A 14,829-nucleotide genomic window follows, 5' to 3' on the forward strand; every position below is an offset into this window, starting at 1 on the left:
AGGGCTGCCGGCGCCCGGCCCCGCACCCCGAACCGGGCGCAGCTTTTACAGCTCCTCTGTTGCCGGCTACGTTCTGACAGGAACGAAGGAAAAAACATTTCCCTCGCACGTCGCAGCGGCTTTTCTGTCGTGTCTGGACTGGGGCGGGTGAGGGGCTGAGGGCACAGCACCGCGGGGTGCCGGGGTGCCTGCGAGGCGGGCCTGGGGGCTGAGCGCCGTCGCCTCAGCGGTGCCCTGCCACCGGGGCCGGGGCGGGGAGGAGGCCGGGCTGCCAGCTCCGCCGCCCGGAAGGACGGTGCCTGCCTGTCCCGTGACCGCGGTCCCGCCAGAGCCACCGCGCCGCACCGCGCCGCGCCGCTGCCCGCCTCAGCCAGCGGCCGGCGGGGGGAGCCGCCATGGCAGCGGACGCCCCCGGCACCCTGCCGGTTCAGCTGGCGGAGCAGCCCAGGTGGGTGGGTCGCTCCCCTCGGCCCCGCAGCGGGAGGCCACGTCCGCAGGCGGGGCACGGCCGCTCGCCGCCGCTTATGCTGGAGCGGCTGGGCGGGCTGCAGGGAGGTTGGGAGGCCAGGCGGGACGGGCTGTCTCCGTGTCCCCCAGTCTGAGGTGTGCGAGGGTTTTTACTTGTGGTATTTTGATTCTTCTCAACACAAATAGCGTGACACTGGCATTTTGCGTGGCCCCGGCAGCACCGTTGCCGCAGCCGCATTGGCCTGGGCGTACTTGGGTTTCCTCGCCGGCAAGCGGGCCTGGGCTCGCAGAGGGGCCTGCGGCCCCTCCGGCTGCGGCTGCTGCTGCTGCGGCTGCTGCTGCTGCTGCAGGGCCGCGCCGGTCACCGGCCCCTCCTGCCCCTTCTCCCCCAAACACCACTCCCTTCAGCCCAGGCGTCCCGGCTGCCTCCCGCACACTGCCACTCTGGCAGGAGGGGGAACAGCTCATTCATCTTTCCTTCTGACGTTTTTTATTGTTTTCAGACTTTTGGGGATACTGATTATCCTCTCGTCCTTTCGGCTATAAAAGAAATGCCCGTGCGATTCCCTGGAACAGCATAGGCCTGGCTCTGCATTGGTATGCCTGCAGCACATGCCAATGCATGCTCTTTCCCCACAGAGTTGCACTTGGTGTGTGGAAGTAAAATTCACAAAGAGTTCAAACAAACCTTATTACCTGTGTGAGCACTGGAGAAGGGTCATTTTTTTAAACTTCCGTTACTTAGGATTGCACTGTGTTTCAGTGTAAGTCATGTGGAAAGGATGAGTCCAGCATTTCCAGACTTGGATGCGTGAAGTTGGGAGGGATGCCTTTGCTTAACACTTCTGACAGTCATCTTTGATGTAGGTGCTTAAAATGCAGCATGCGTGTTGCAACACCAAAGCCTGTAAATAGCCTTTCATCAGGCTTGCTTGTAAAACCCACATTAAAAAAAGAGATTAATCGGCACTTAGATAAACATGCCCCCATGACTGCTCTGTTTGTTCTTAGTCTCTTGGTACCAACACCACTATAAAAATATCTGTGAAACAAAGAAGCATTCTAAATACTGACACAAAAAGGAATAAAGTTAACACCTACAATTCTGCCAACAGATTCCCCCATGGACTATAATATTATTAACGTCGTCTAGAAAAGGGATTGTACAATGAAGTGGCAGAAATTGCTTCTGCTAATTGGAAGAGTGATAAACTAGTCAATACTAGGGGAGATTATAAGAAGGGAAAATTATAGAGGGACCTAATACAGCTTTGTTACTGGGCACCAAGATGGAAAAGTACTGAAAGATCTGTTAAAAAAATCACAACAAATAATATTTTGTAGCTTTCCATCTAAAGAAATATTACAAAACATTTGAATATATGTAGTTGGACAGTAACACAGCTTTTACAAAGAAGTACAAACTAAATAATTGACTGTGAAATTTTGTAACATCTGTTTCTCATTGCTGTCTTCTTACTTACGCTTTGCATTAACTAGGCTTCCAGTTCTAGTTTTAGACTAAATGTAGAAACCTTAGCAGGGTTCCTGTTACTGGATTTTTGTTAGTAGGCTAAAAACAAACAAACAAAAATTTATTGGCTACATGTTTTAAAGCCAACAGGGTATGCCAGTGAAATATTGTAAGTCCCATTTTAAAGATTGTTTTTCTGGTATTCTTACTGCTTTTTCATCATTTTAGTCTGTTGCTTACATTAATGAAAGTTAATGGGTAAGCGTCCAACCTAAATTGTTTTATGGTAGTTCTGAAGTGAATCACCATCAAATTTCTTATGCTTCACTTAATCTGTACTCAGTCTTTGTTTACCCGCTGTTCCTGCATGACACACTAAAGCATCCCAACTTTGCAAACACAGGGTGGAAGCTAGATACCTTTACTGTCTTAGGAAAGAAAGCAATATGCCAAATTTTTCTTTGCATTGGAACTTTCAGTGGCACATCTAGCACCTCCAGATGGAAAACCTGAAGAACTTTCTGGGAACTGTTGCTGTAAACCTGTAGAGTAAATACTGTCTAAGTAACTCACAGGGATAATCTCAGGTTTGGAATTTTACTTCTCTGTATGCGCATTTGTACAGAAATGGGGTAGTGTCTAATATGGAAATCGATAAAAGTCAAAACTTAGAAGGAAATTAATTTGCTCGGGCCTGGTGCAGTCAGATGTGACTTCGAAGGGAGTGCCTCTGTGTGTATGTGACAAATCCCAGCGCCACATTGCCGGCTTCTTCCTCAATGGCAAACAGTTTTACAGAGCTGTGGCATAGGAGAGGTAGGTGGAGGCCATGGTATTTTTTTACCCCAGGCAACTGCCCTCCCTGCTTCTGTCTAGAACCGACATAGACAGAGGACTTAAGTAAAATAAGGCCCCTTGTATCCTTTTCAAGTGAACATACCCATTTCTTATTAATTAGAATATTCTAAATAGAGTCTTCCCTCTGTCACAATCAATGTTATGTGAAGAGTGAAAATAAGCAGCTTAACGTCACTTCTAGTGTAATGGGAAACTCCACGTACTTCAAAAAGTTGAATCGAATTTAGTTCAAGAAACATTGAAACTTCATGCCTTTTATGCAAATATAGTCCTTCTAAATGTTTCTAACCTGCCTTTCAGATTGCAGAAGCTGAAAGAGATGTTTATATCAAAATTTGGATCGGCTCCCAAGTTTTATGTTCGTGCACCAGGGCGAGTCAACTTAATAGGTAAAAGAGAAAAATCAATCTTCTGTTATTTTATTTTATCTGCCATCATGGAAGTCTAGTAGTTTAAAACATAGAATCAAAGTAATGTTGGTCTTAATTTTATTTTTTTCAGAGAAGTTGCTTGTAATAAATGGAAAAGAGAATATAATACTTTACTAGCTTTTACTACACCTCGTTATAAACAACTGCACACTCAAATATCAGTTTTGGAAAAAACATTTATAGACATAGCGATGGTTTTGAAAATTGGAGTAACTAACTTGCCAGCTTAGGGTTGTATACCATTTTTTTGAAAGGCTTTGAAAATCTAAAGTAGTTGATGAAGTGCATCCACAAATTAAATTAGTAAATTTTTTCTCTTCCATTGTAATTTAGGTTACCAAATATAACCAGCCACACAGCAATGCACATGATAAAGCATGAAATTATTCTACCATCATCTCCTCTTCTTTACTCTTCCATAGAGATGTGTCCACAGAACTTAGAACAGTTGGTTGTGATTCACTGGCAGACTGGAGACACAATTATTTTGTATTTAGGACTTACTTGTATTTCTGTGGCAGCCTTATTTTTGAGATTTCTCTATCCGTGTTAGGATTGTCCTCTCCCTAGAGCTCAATTTCTTGTATATTCATAAGGTAACTCTACACATTTGAAGACATTGTAAGTAAAAGGATCCTGCAAAACAGAGCTTTAAAAATTAATTAGTCCATTGTGCAATTAATGATAATTTTTATCTCGATGTTGTGTGAACATATCATATAGATTAAATAGACAGCATATGCTAACTGGGAACTATTCTCAAGGGAGAGGATGTTTACTACATTTTGTATTTGAAAATTTTGCTACATTTTCTATTTGAATACAGCTATACATTTTCTGTTTGAATGTTACCTTCTGCGTTGTATATAACTGTATTAATGATTATTTAAATATAGTCATCTTCTTGGAAAAAGGTCCAGGAATTTTATGAAAAAAAAAAAGAGTAACATTTCCACCACAAGTCTTATCTAGTGGCTAATGAATCACCCACATGAGCAGAGGAAGTCACATAATGGGGAGTCATGTGATGCCTTTGTCTCTTCCAGGCACCAGTTAAGTGTGATGGATTTCACTTAATTTTTTGTACTGTCACAACAGTGTACAAGTAATGTGGCCATTCTCATTGCTGGACAATAATTTACATAGTATTTTTTAATTTTCATAATCCAATGTTAAAACATGAAGATTTATGAAAAGATGCAATAGATAAAATCACTAAAGAACAAAGGTTTTGTGCAGTAATATGAAATGGAGGAAATGCACCCCAAACTGTAAATAATAAGAGTTGAGATTGTACTCAGAAACTGTCTCATACAGTAAACAACACTGAACCCCTGTAGAAGCCCTGTTACTGCTGTTTTAGAAATAATTACTCCAAAATATTTTAATTGTCTGTTTCTTTGGTAGGAGAACATATAGACTACTGCGGTTATGCTGTGCTCCCTATGGCTATAGAACAAGATATACTGATTGCAGTAGAACCTGTAAAAACTCAAGTTGTACAACTGGCAAATACTAATTCTTCGTACTTGTAAGTAATTACTTTGTTTCTTCACTAATTTTTATGAATGTCTTTATGCAGTTGTAATACAGGTTAACTTTTCAGAGATCTCACAAACTTCCATTGCAAGATAGAGTTTAATTGTGTAAAATGAATTATATAAGCAGATGGAATCCCATTGACTCTATGCTGTGCATATTAGTTTAGAGCAATAGGTTTGCTGCTTCTGTCTCCCACCTGTTTGTTCAGGTTTCTCTTGTGAGGCCTCTGATTTTTCAATCTTTCTAAAAGTGCAATCCTGTCTTCCCTTCTTTTAGCTCATCTTTCTTGATGTAATCCCCGTAATTGGCCGCAGCTCAGTTTCTCCTGGAGAAGGGAGTGAAATGTTTTGTAATCAATTACTGGATATGTAAGCTAACACTCCCCTGCTCTGGAGAACCTGGGGCTGTATTTTCACAACACAACGGCTTTAGCAACAATCCTGGCTCAAAGAACCTGTATTCCCTCTCTTCCACTTCCTCCACAGCTGCTTTTCACAGAATCTTAGACTAATTTAGGTGGAAGGGACCTTTGGAGATCCCTTGTAACCATCTTGATGGCCTTCTGGTGGATTCCCCGTAGTTTGCCAATGTCTTTCTTACATTGGGAAACCCCAAGACTGGACACAGTATTCCAGCTATGGTCTCACAAGTGCTGAACATAGGGAAATAATCCTGCCATTCTTTTCAACTCCAGCCACATTTTTCTGCCTCCTTCCTTGTAGCAGACTGATATTTGTGTGGTTGCATGGCAGTTCAGATCAGGTCACTCATCGACATAAACTTTCATGGGCATTTTGCAAAAATCAGAATCAGCACAAGCTTAGTTTAAGCCATTTTTATTAAGCCATTGGTTTAAGGCAATGGTGAATTACTCCCCAGAAGCACAGTGTATGGCAGCACAGGGACAGGAACATGTTGCCAAAAGTGGGAACTATTTAAGCACATATTCCTGTTTAAAGCTCAGTTTGTTATAAAAACATGTTCTGAGCTGCTGTCCGCGACTAAGGCAGCTGAAAGGAATTTTTACCTGCATGGTAAGTATAAATACTCAAATATTTTTCAGTCACTTCGTGGAGTATGTTTTCACATTATAGCTGGGTGGAATTAAGAGTTTGCCACCACCAAAAAGCGATGGCTTGCTTCTTTTACCTCTAGTCTCCCTGTCCCTGCTTCTAACATCAATCCATCCCCTGCCTTTTACCAGGTATAGTGCTTGTCTGATCTTAAGGTAAAATGCAGTATTCACCCATTTTTTGCCTGGTTAATTTTCTGTCTTTGTAGTGAATTGAATTGCCATGCACTCAGCACTAAAGCTGACTTGGGGTAAACAGTGGGAACATGCAGTGGTGAGCAGGGGGAAAGGAAAGGGAAGACATGAGTGGGACCTTTCCCTTTCTTTAATAGCAACTTACAACAGAGCTTAAGCTGTATTGCAAAACCATTCTGTAGGAGGCAATAGTTCCAGAATTGTAATAGCTTTGATTAGGAAAAGTTGTTATAATGGATACTAAATAAAGCAGTAACCGAAAGGTAAACATTTTTACTTTGTCTTTAAGCTTTGGCACATTACATCACAATCGAAATGGCCTTCTCCTAAGGTACATACAGTTCCTACGAAATCTAGAATTACAGCCTGTGAATTCAAATTGCATACACAGTCACTACATTTTTATATCTGCCCTGGTTTCAGTTTGAAATCATATGTTTTAAACCATAAACCAAGAAGGGGTCTCAGAACACAGCATTAAGCATTTTTGTTGAGATGCTGTTGCTTAAAAACAAAGCTAAAACATGCCCATAATTTCATAACAAAGAAATACTTTTCAACACTTTGAATGTTACACCACATAACAAAACTGTTGACAGTGTATCTTTTTTTTTCTCAGCCTGTTACACTGGTAGATTTATGCCTGTGGTGAATGCATATATATAGGCCTTTGGCGAATGAGGACTAACCATAAGCCTCCGTAGAATCACTATTTCCTGTTTCATTCTTGTTTTGTGAACTGGCAAAATGTGCAACAGTTTTGTAGCCCTCTTGCACCCTGATAGTTTATGTTAAATTTTAGGAAAAACAGGACAGAGAACAGGTTGCAAGAAAAACCACCTATGTGATTTTCATCATAAAAAAAAATCTGATTTTTTTCCAGAGGACTCAAATAGATAAACTAGCAGATTGACAAGACAATAAGGTTCTGTGAGAAAGAGACGAATTGGTCTCGCAGAAATAAGGATTCATTACTATTCAAGTGATGAAAAACACCTCAGCCACATGGGTTTTTTCACACTACTCAAAAAACTGACCTCTTCTAGTTATACAGAAGAATTGGAATGCTTATATCTAGCCTTGGAGAAGGGGCAAGCTTTCCCAAGAATCCTTTAAAACAGAAAGGCTGGAACAGACAATATCAGAGTATTTTTACTGTATGGGTATGTTTTTCCCAATTCTTTATTTTATTTTTTTATAAAGTTCTTGTATCAAACTGCCTACTTTCCAGTAGGAGGATCGAAGGCAAGACTGAAGATTTACTGATTTAAGATAAAGCTTGGGCATTTAGGAATTGGTTTTTATAACGAATTGAATGTGATAAAAAAAAATAGACTTAAGGATTCTAGGGATCTTGACAGTCCCACATTCTGTGTTTGTGTGAATTATGTCCATATGAAACCTGCCAAAATCAAAGCCAATTTTTCTTTCATTTTCTATGTGAGAAGATTGCAGAAATGAGCAAAATGCATTTTAAGAAGTCATTATTTTAATTTATCTTGAGAACCAGCAAATATAATCATAGTATATGTCTTTTTGTTCATTGAAGTTTTACTTTGTCTGATTGTATAAAAAGAATTACGAAGATAAAATATTTTAGAACTCTTTTTTGAGGGAAAAACAGCCAGGAGTGTCGATCTGCTGGAGGGTAAGAAGGCCCTACAGAGGGACCTGGACAGGCTGGATCGTTGGGCCGGGGCCAACTGTATGAGATTCAACAAGGCTCAGTGCTGGATCCTGCACCTGGGTCACAACAACCCCATGCAACGCTACAGGCTTGGGGAGGAGTGGCTGGAGAGCTGTCTGGCGGAAAAGGCCCTGGGGGTGTTGATTGACAGCCGCCTGAATATGAGCCAGCAGTGTGCTCAGATGGCCAAGAGGGCCAATGGCATCCTGGCTTGTATCAGGAATAGTGTGGCCAGCAGGACCAGGGAGGTGATAGTGCCCCTGTACTCGGCATTGGTGAGGCCGCACCTCGAGTACTGTGTTCAGTTTTGGGCCCCTCACTACAAGAAGGACGTCGAGGTGCTGGAGCGTGTCCAGAGAAGGGCAAGGAAGCTGGTGAAGGGTCTAGAGCACAAGTCTTATGAGGAGCGGCTGAGGGAGCTGGGGTTGTTTAGCCTGGAGAAGAGGAGGCTGAGGGGAGACCTTATCACTCTCTACAACTACCTGAAAGGAGGTTGTAGCGAGGTGGGGGTCGGTCTCTTCTCCCAAGTGACAAGTGATAGGAGAAGAGGAAATGGCCTCAAGTTGTGCCAGGGGAGGTTTAGGTTGGATATTAGGAAAAATTTCTTCAATGAAAGGGTAATCAGGCACTGGAACAGGCTGCCTAAGGAAGTGGCTGAGTCCCCATCCTTGGAGGTATTTAAAAGACGGGTAAATGTGGTGCTTGAGGACATGGTTTAGTGGTGGACTTGGCAATGCTAGGTTAATGGTTGGGCTTGATGATCTTAAAGGTCTTTTCCAACCTAAACTATTCTGATTCTATGAAAGAGAACTTCAAATTTGCTTTATGTTAATCACTTTTATGCATTGATTTCCATCAACCTTGCTTTTTTACAATAATAATTTAGGATATAAGCATAAGCAAACACAGGATTTTTAAAATCTTCATTACTTTTGACAAGTATTTTCTATTTTACAAGTACTTCTGGGTTTTTTTGTTGTATTCAAAAGCCGTAAGCAAAATTATGATGTTTTATTCTCTGGGACATTGTTCTAAATACACATGAATCTCAAATTGGAAGAATTTACAGCTATTCTTAAACTTTCCTTGTATTGTAATCTCAATACTCCCTTTCAGATCTTTTGTGTTACTCTACAAACCCCCGTAATTTCTGACACTAACTTTGTCCAATTCTTTGTTGCTGCATTGTTGGTAAAGTCCTGTAAGTGGCACTATTTTGAACAGTTCAGATTGAAAGACAGCAACTTTTATGTTAAACTGTACACCAATCTCTGATTTTCGGCACTGTATTGAATGTTGAAATTGAATGTATAACTGATTAAATGGTAATTCTAAGTTGATACTTAAAGTCTAAGATCTGTCATGTAACATTGAGCTAGGAATGGGTTGTAGACTGGTAATGCGAGTGGATTGTAGTGAGCTACGCTCACTACAGCGTAGCTAGCATTAGACAATATGAAGAGGAGGCAGGATTGTGGGTCCGTTCTCACACTGGTTGTTGGGTTTGGGGATTGCATAACACAAAAATTGCCGCCTTTAATTGCACCAGAATAAAGTGAAGTTTTCAGCCATCATTTGAAGACAATTACTTGTCATTGTAAAGATGCTTTATATTAGTATAACTGTTTCTCCATAGGTAACAGAATACTTTACCGATAAAAACACCTTCACACTGGTATTCATTAACTAGCGATATTATTTTGGATAAAAATAAAACCAGCACACCGCTAACCTACATAGTTTACAGATACAGACGGGGACTAGTGTAAGAATGAAAAATTCCATCCTCTTAGGAGTTGCAGACTATCCCCTGCTGTATAATTTCTTGAAAGTGTTTTTATTCCCATTAAACCTAAATATTTCCAGGGAATTCAGCTGCCTCTGTTCATATTGTTTGGCAGACCTTGCTCTGTAAAGCACAGCTTAGCCTGCAACTTATGAATATTTTTTGTTAGCTTTTCTTGACATTCTCAATGCCTTTCCTCTTTCTGTGTTGGGCATCTGCTGTAATGACATCAGGTCCATATAGTTACTGGGCGTTCAAGAGTAGACTTCTAAACAATCTGCACTTCTTGGTGACTAATGTCTGCTTCTCTGAGGCCTCTGCGCATCAGTCCATGCCCATTTTGATAGCACCTATCTGTAGCATTAGTTTCTTTAGGAACATCCAGGCTTGCCATTTTTATTATTTTGAAGTGAACATGGAGTAGGAAAACCATTATCAGAATAATTCTGGAGGAAATAGATAAACTCTTTTAAACTAAATTATTTTAATTGTATCTTGTAACATACATAATATAATTTTGCAGCATTAGACCTGTTTTAGTGAAGTGCCATTCAGAGCAAAGGTAATGAAGATGAATTCCTGAGCAGGGATTACAAGAGAGCCTGAAGTGTATTTATCTCTATTCTAGGTTTTACAGATGCGATTATTTAGAGTTTCGCTTCTCTAAGAGATCAAGAGAACATACACATGTGATGGAAGGCATGCTGCTTTAATTAAGGATGCCAAAGGCAGTTTAATTTCTGAATTTAATTAATAAATTCTATAACTTAAGCAAAAATTCTTATGCTTCCATCTAAAATACCCTTATAGAACTGATTAGTAAAGATGATCTGTACAAAAAACCCTGAAAAACATTGCACCGAAAAAAATTTAACATCGAAATGTTTTTGTTCATCAGCAGGTGGCAGTGATAAGCCATGTTTTGTCAAACTAAATTTACTAACAAGTTAAAGCCTCAAGGTTTTTCTGTTTTTGCAGGGATTTCACTACTAGTGTTAATAACATTCAAATTAACAAAACCAAACCTCAATGGCATAACTACTTCCTGTGTGGACTGAAGGGTATTCAGGTAAGCCAAATCCATTTAACTTATGAAATTAATGTAGAAGTAAAATATGACAAGCATATCTATTCACCCTCAAAATGCTTCCCTGCATTCTATAGCTTTTCTTGACATACAGTTAAGTATTTTTATGTTAAAATTTGAAGAGGAGATATGAGTGGGTTTGTTTTAAAATATTTGCAGAGCAGTATTTTCATTACATAAACTACAATAGCAAATAATTACTTATTTAGTAAAGTCATGATCAAACTCATTATCAAGATGACATTTCTGTATTTTGACGTTAAAAAGAATGCTTTCCAATGGAATCATCTAATTAAAACTTGCTTTTAAAAAGGTTTGGAGGCTTTTCTGTCAGGACACAAAGATCATATTTTAGTCCTTTTCTTCCTATGGGAACATTTTAAAAAACATTAATTTCCATTGATGTTGGAAATCTACAACTTGTACACAACAACTGAGTGAAGCTGACTCATGCAATAGGGAAAAGAAAATGTAAAAAGTAAGTAAACAGCATACAGAAGAAATATTCCAGTAAGAACCATAACTTATCCAGATTTTTAGTGTGTGGAATTTGAATGGGACTTCCAAAATTTCCTGAGTTAAGAGTGCAGCTATGCAGGAAACAGCACGCTTACGGTAAAGACAGGAACACTGAACAGACAGACATTTTCCTGTCTGCTCATTTGAGCTTTATCTTCTCCTTTGTGAGCTAGCCTGTCTCCAGACTGACTTGAAGACTGACCTGCTTGTGAAACCAAGTGCTGATCGTCAGTGTTGTCCTGGAAGGCAGCCTGAACTCAGAATTGAGGCTTCCTATAAATCTCACCTGCCGTTTGCAGGTGATTCATGGCCCTTTGAGGAAAAAAGACAGTGACTTCTCAGCTCCATGTCAATCCAGTGGTATTTCTGGAAGAGCAGATGGGATAAACAGTGATGGCTAGGTCAGTAACAGGTCGCCACAGCCAGCCCAAATTATGAGTAGATGTGCTTTTTAAAGCACATGAAGCTTGCCTCAGGATAGGCCATCTACGTCACCCCACAGGATGATCCAATAGATAAGGACTGCAGACAGCCAAGAAAGCCTTTCTCTGACCTGCCACCGGAGTCTTCAAAATACAATATTTGGAACAATTGGTGCCACAAATCACTTTTTATTATGCCTAAACAGACCCCTGCCTCTATGTTTAGACCCCAATAAATTACTTACGTTTGCAGTGACATGAGTATTTTCAATTTCACATTGCTCAGTAACACAGGCATTTAAATTGCATTGACTGTAGCGATATAGATTAGGTTTCTTTACAATATGTCCTTTCTTATGTTAAAGCTAGCATGACCAATTGACTTTATTTATTTTGCAGTCTGCTACTGAGATTTGTTTCCTAAGGACAAGCGTTCATACTTGAAGGTTAATTTGCAAAGCAGGTTTGCAGACTCTAGCACTGGCAGAAAATAAGCATAAATGTTACAGACTTAAGAAACACTGAAATACAAGTACTCAGAGGGTCCAGCGGGATAATCTGTTTATATTAAGTTGAACATGCTATCCTTTTGGGACAGAACTATTGCAGAACTTGGCAAAGTCCATTTTCATTTTTGAAACTCAAGTACATTTTCTATTTAAACATTGCGTGATAAGTTTGCAAGCCTGATTCACATTCAAGACAATCCAGAAACTGTGGATCAGTTTCTGGTTACTCAAGCATTTTCTGTTTTTGAACAAGCCTGTCTAGTGTTCTTCATGAAGGGGCATGGGCAGCAATACTCTTTCAGGTATGAATTCCCTTATATTCATAAAAGGGAAATTTAAAATAATTCGAAGTGATGGTAGAAGGCATTAAAGGAGGCTCTTTGTGTTTGGTGATCTCTACCATTGGTATTTACGGTTGAAGTTGTTTCAGGAAGAGTAGTAGAAATCTTTTGCAGGTGGGCATTTCTTTATGGAAACACTGACATTTTTTGTGGTTATTGACATTGTAACATAGTTTATTGACATATACATCTGTATGAGAATGTAGCTATTCATATACCCCCATATACATTCAATGATTTTTTAGTAAGTGCTGCATGTTTATTTCAAACTAACAACAGAGAGAAATTTATATTAAAGTGGTCATAAATAAAAAGACAAACCAACGAAAGAGTATAATTAAAAGAGTATGTACACAAGGACTTACGACTTCTTGATTAAATGTATTATCTGTGATATCTATCATGTGTGTAAAAATACTTTAAACTTTATTCTAAAAATATCATGACAGAGACCATTATCGCTGGTAGGTGCGTCTTTGTGCCTCCTAAAGCATAGTGTCCTTCAAGTACCATTGTGGTTTTCTGAGTGTCAGTCCTGTGGGTGCTTCAGGAGATAGGAGTATCTGGCTTTGAATACAGCTGCATGGCTACTAGTTCCCCATCAGCATGATGTGGCTCCCTAATACCACATGCCAGCATTAGAAATGAAGCATAAAGTGGACCTTAAGCTCTTTGGGGTGCCCTAAGCTGTGGAGAAAAGGACAAAAGCAGGGTATAAAATGATTGGTAACCTCTGGTACTGTCACCATGGCAGCTCAGAGCAGAGTCAGTTGCTGCAAAACCCACCCACGAAGCTTGGTAAATTCTTGGGCGTTTAGCCCATACTGAATTCTGCTTGGGGTACAGTTCTGTCAGCTCATATATGTTTGTGCACAGGAATTGCAGACGTACGTTTGGCTGAATCCCTGCCATTGGCTTTGCTCTTAAGGAACAGAATGAAAATTTTGCTTTATTTTGGAGATACCAGAAGCAGGTCCTTGGTTCCAACAACTCAGCAGAAAGATTCTCTTTCTAAGTATCAGATAATTGCAAGCCTGAGCCTGTCTGTACTTGAAACTGAGATTGTTTATTTTTTCATTGTTAGGAACATTTTGGTCTTAATAACCCAACTGGAATGAATTGTCTGCTAGATGGAACCATCCCTCCAAGTTCTGGTCTCTCTAGCTCCAGTGCTTTGGTGTGCTGTGCAGGACTCGTGACACTAAGAGCTAATGGAAAAACCCTCTCTAAGGTAATTTACTGTAAAACACGAGAGTGTCAGCAGTAAAATTCTACTTAAAATTAAATATTGTTAATGCCTGTAAACATTAAAAACACGATACAATTGTTTTTGCAAAGAGTTGTTGGATATAAACTTAAGATATTGCACAATTGAGCAAACATCTTTGGCCAAATTTTGGCAGGATTTGAATTTGGCAAGAAAACAAGCTTACATTAAAGCTGAAAAAAGGAGCGTTATTGTAAGCCTGTATTCTGGCCAACCATCAGGTCCATGCCTGGACCAGATGTGCTATCTGCAGGCCAGGACTGAGGATATATGTGCTGAAGCATGTGGACCACACCCCCGAGGCCTTTACCCTCTCCCTGAATGACTTTTCATGGCTTTAACAGCAAGGCATCTGTTGGAGGCCTGTGGAACAATTTCTTGATAAATTATATAATCAGCACAAAGGAGAGGTAAAATTCTTCCATCTGACTCTCCTTATTCTCTCTTCACAGTTTTTTCGGAATGAACGTATTTACAATCCAAAATGTATTCCTCGCTTTTCTAAACAAACATTAGTCTAAAAGCAAACCCCAAGTATGTGACCTGTTAGCAGTACAACTGTTAGTAGAATTTGGCTCATGTAATAAAAATTTCTGGAGGAGTCATGGTCCTTGAAGGTGCCATATGGGAATAAAGTTCTCTCCAGTAAAAATGTCTGGTTAAGTGAAACTAGGATCTTAAATTAGAACATTGTCAGGAAGAGAAAAGAACAGATCTAAATGGGACTGTTATGCATATTTGTGCCTATTGTCTAAGGCAGACATTCCCAAATTGTGGTACAAAGCCAACTTAAAGTGGTACATGATGATGGCAGCTGTTAACTGTGCTTGTATACAAGCACTTATCTGAGCCATGAGGTAAACAGATCCACACAGAAGGTTTATGCTGATCAGTTGTGACTTGCTTCTCTATGTAGCTGCAGCTGCAGCAATCTGCTCAGCAGTTAAGTGCTCTGTCCCACACCGCACAGCTCACAGTGCTTGCTTCTGGAAGGTATCAAGCAGGGTTAAGGCAGCATGAAGCAGGATTGGTGAGGCAGGATACCTTTTTTATGTAGGAGGATGTGGCTACAGTCACTGTCACCCTGCTTTGTGTTGGTGCAATGTGTGGTCAAAAGGTAAGTAAGGGATTGGACACTTAACAGAGGCTCTAGTTTGTGAGGTGAGACGTG

At 40.2% G+C, this 14,829-nt stretch overlaps 1 protein-coding gene across 2 annotated transcripts in view; it reads left to right on the forward strand.

Moving 5' to 3' along the window:
* Positions 1-288: 288 nt before the first annotated feature.
* Positions 289-14,829, forward strand: part of GALK2 (galactokinase 2) — a 50,503-nt gene continuing 35,962 nt past the window's right edge. Inside the window, exons 1-5 of one of the 2 annotated variants that reach the window (XM_087744731.1) lie at positions 291-448; positions 3,101-3,189; positions 4,639-4,762; positions 10,492-10,582; positions 13,476-13,622. In XM_087744731.1, coding sequence (XP_087600857.1) covers positions 396-448; positions 3,101-3,189; positions 4,639-4,762; positions 10,492-10,582; positions 13,476-13,622 — 504 coding nt within the window. In that variant the 5' untranslated portion in view covers positions 291-395. Of the gene's footprint in view, positions 449-3,100; positions 3,190-4,638; positions 4,763-10,491; positions 10,583-13,475; positions 13,623-14,829 lie in introns of both variants that reach the window. The other variant, XM_087744732.1, reaches the window with a different exon arrangement.

This window comes from Nipponia nippon, unplaced genomic scaffold (genome assembly GCF_047370975.1).
Source record: "Nipponia nippon isolate SJK-2023a ecotype South Korea unplaced genomic scaffold, ASM4737097v1 scaffold_9, whole genome shotgun sequence".
NCBI classification, from domain to species: domain Eukaryota; kingdom Metazoa; phylum Chordata; class Aves; order Pelecaniformes; family Threskiornithidae; genus Nipponia; species Nipponia nippon.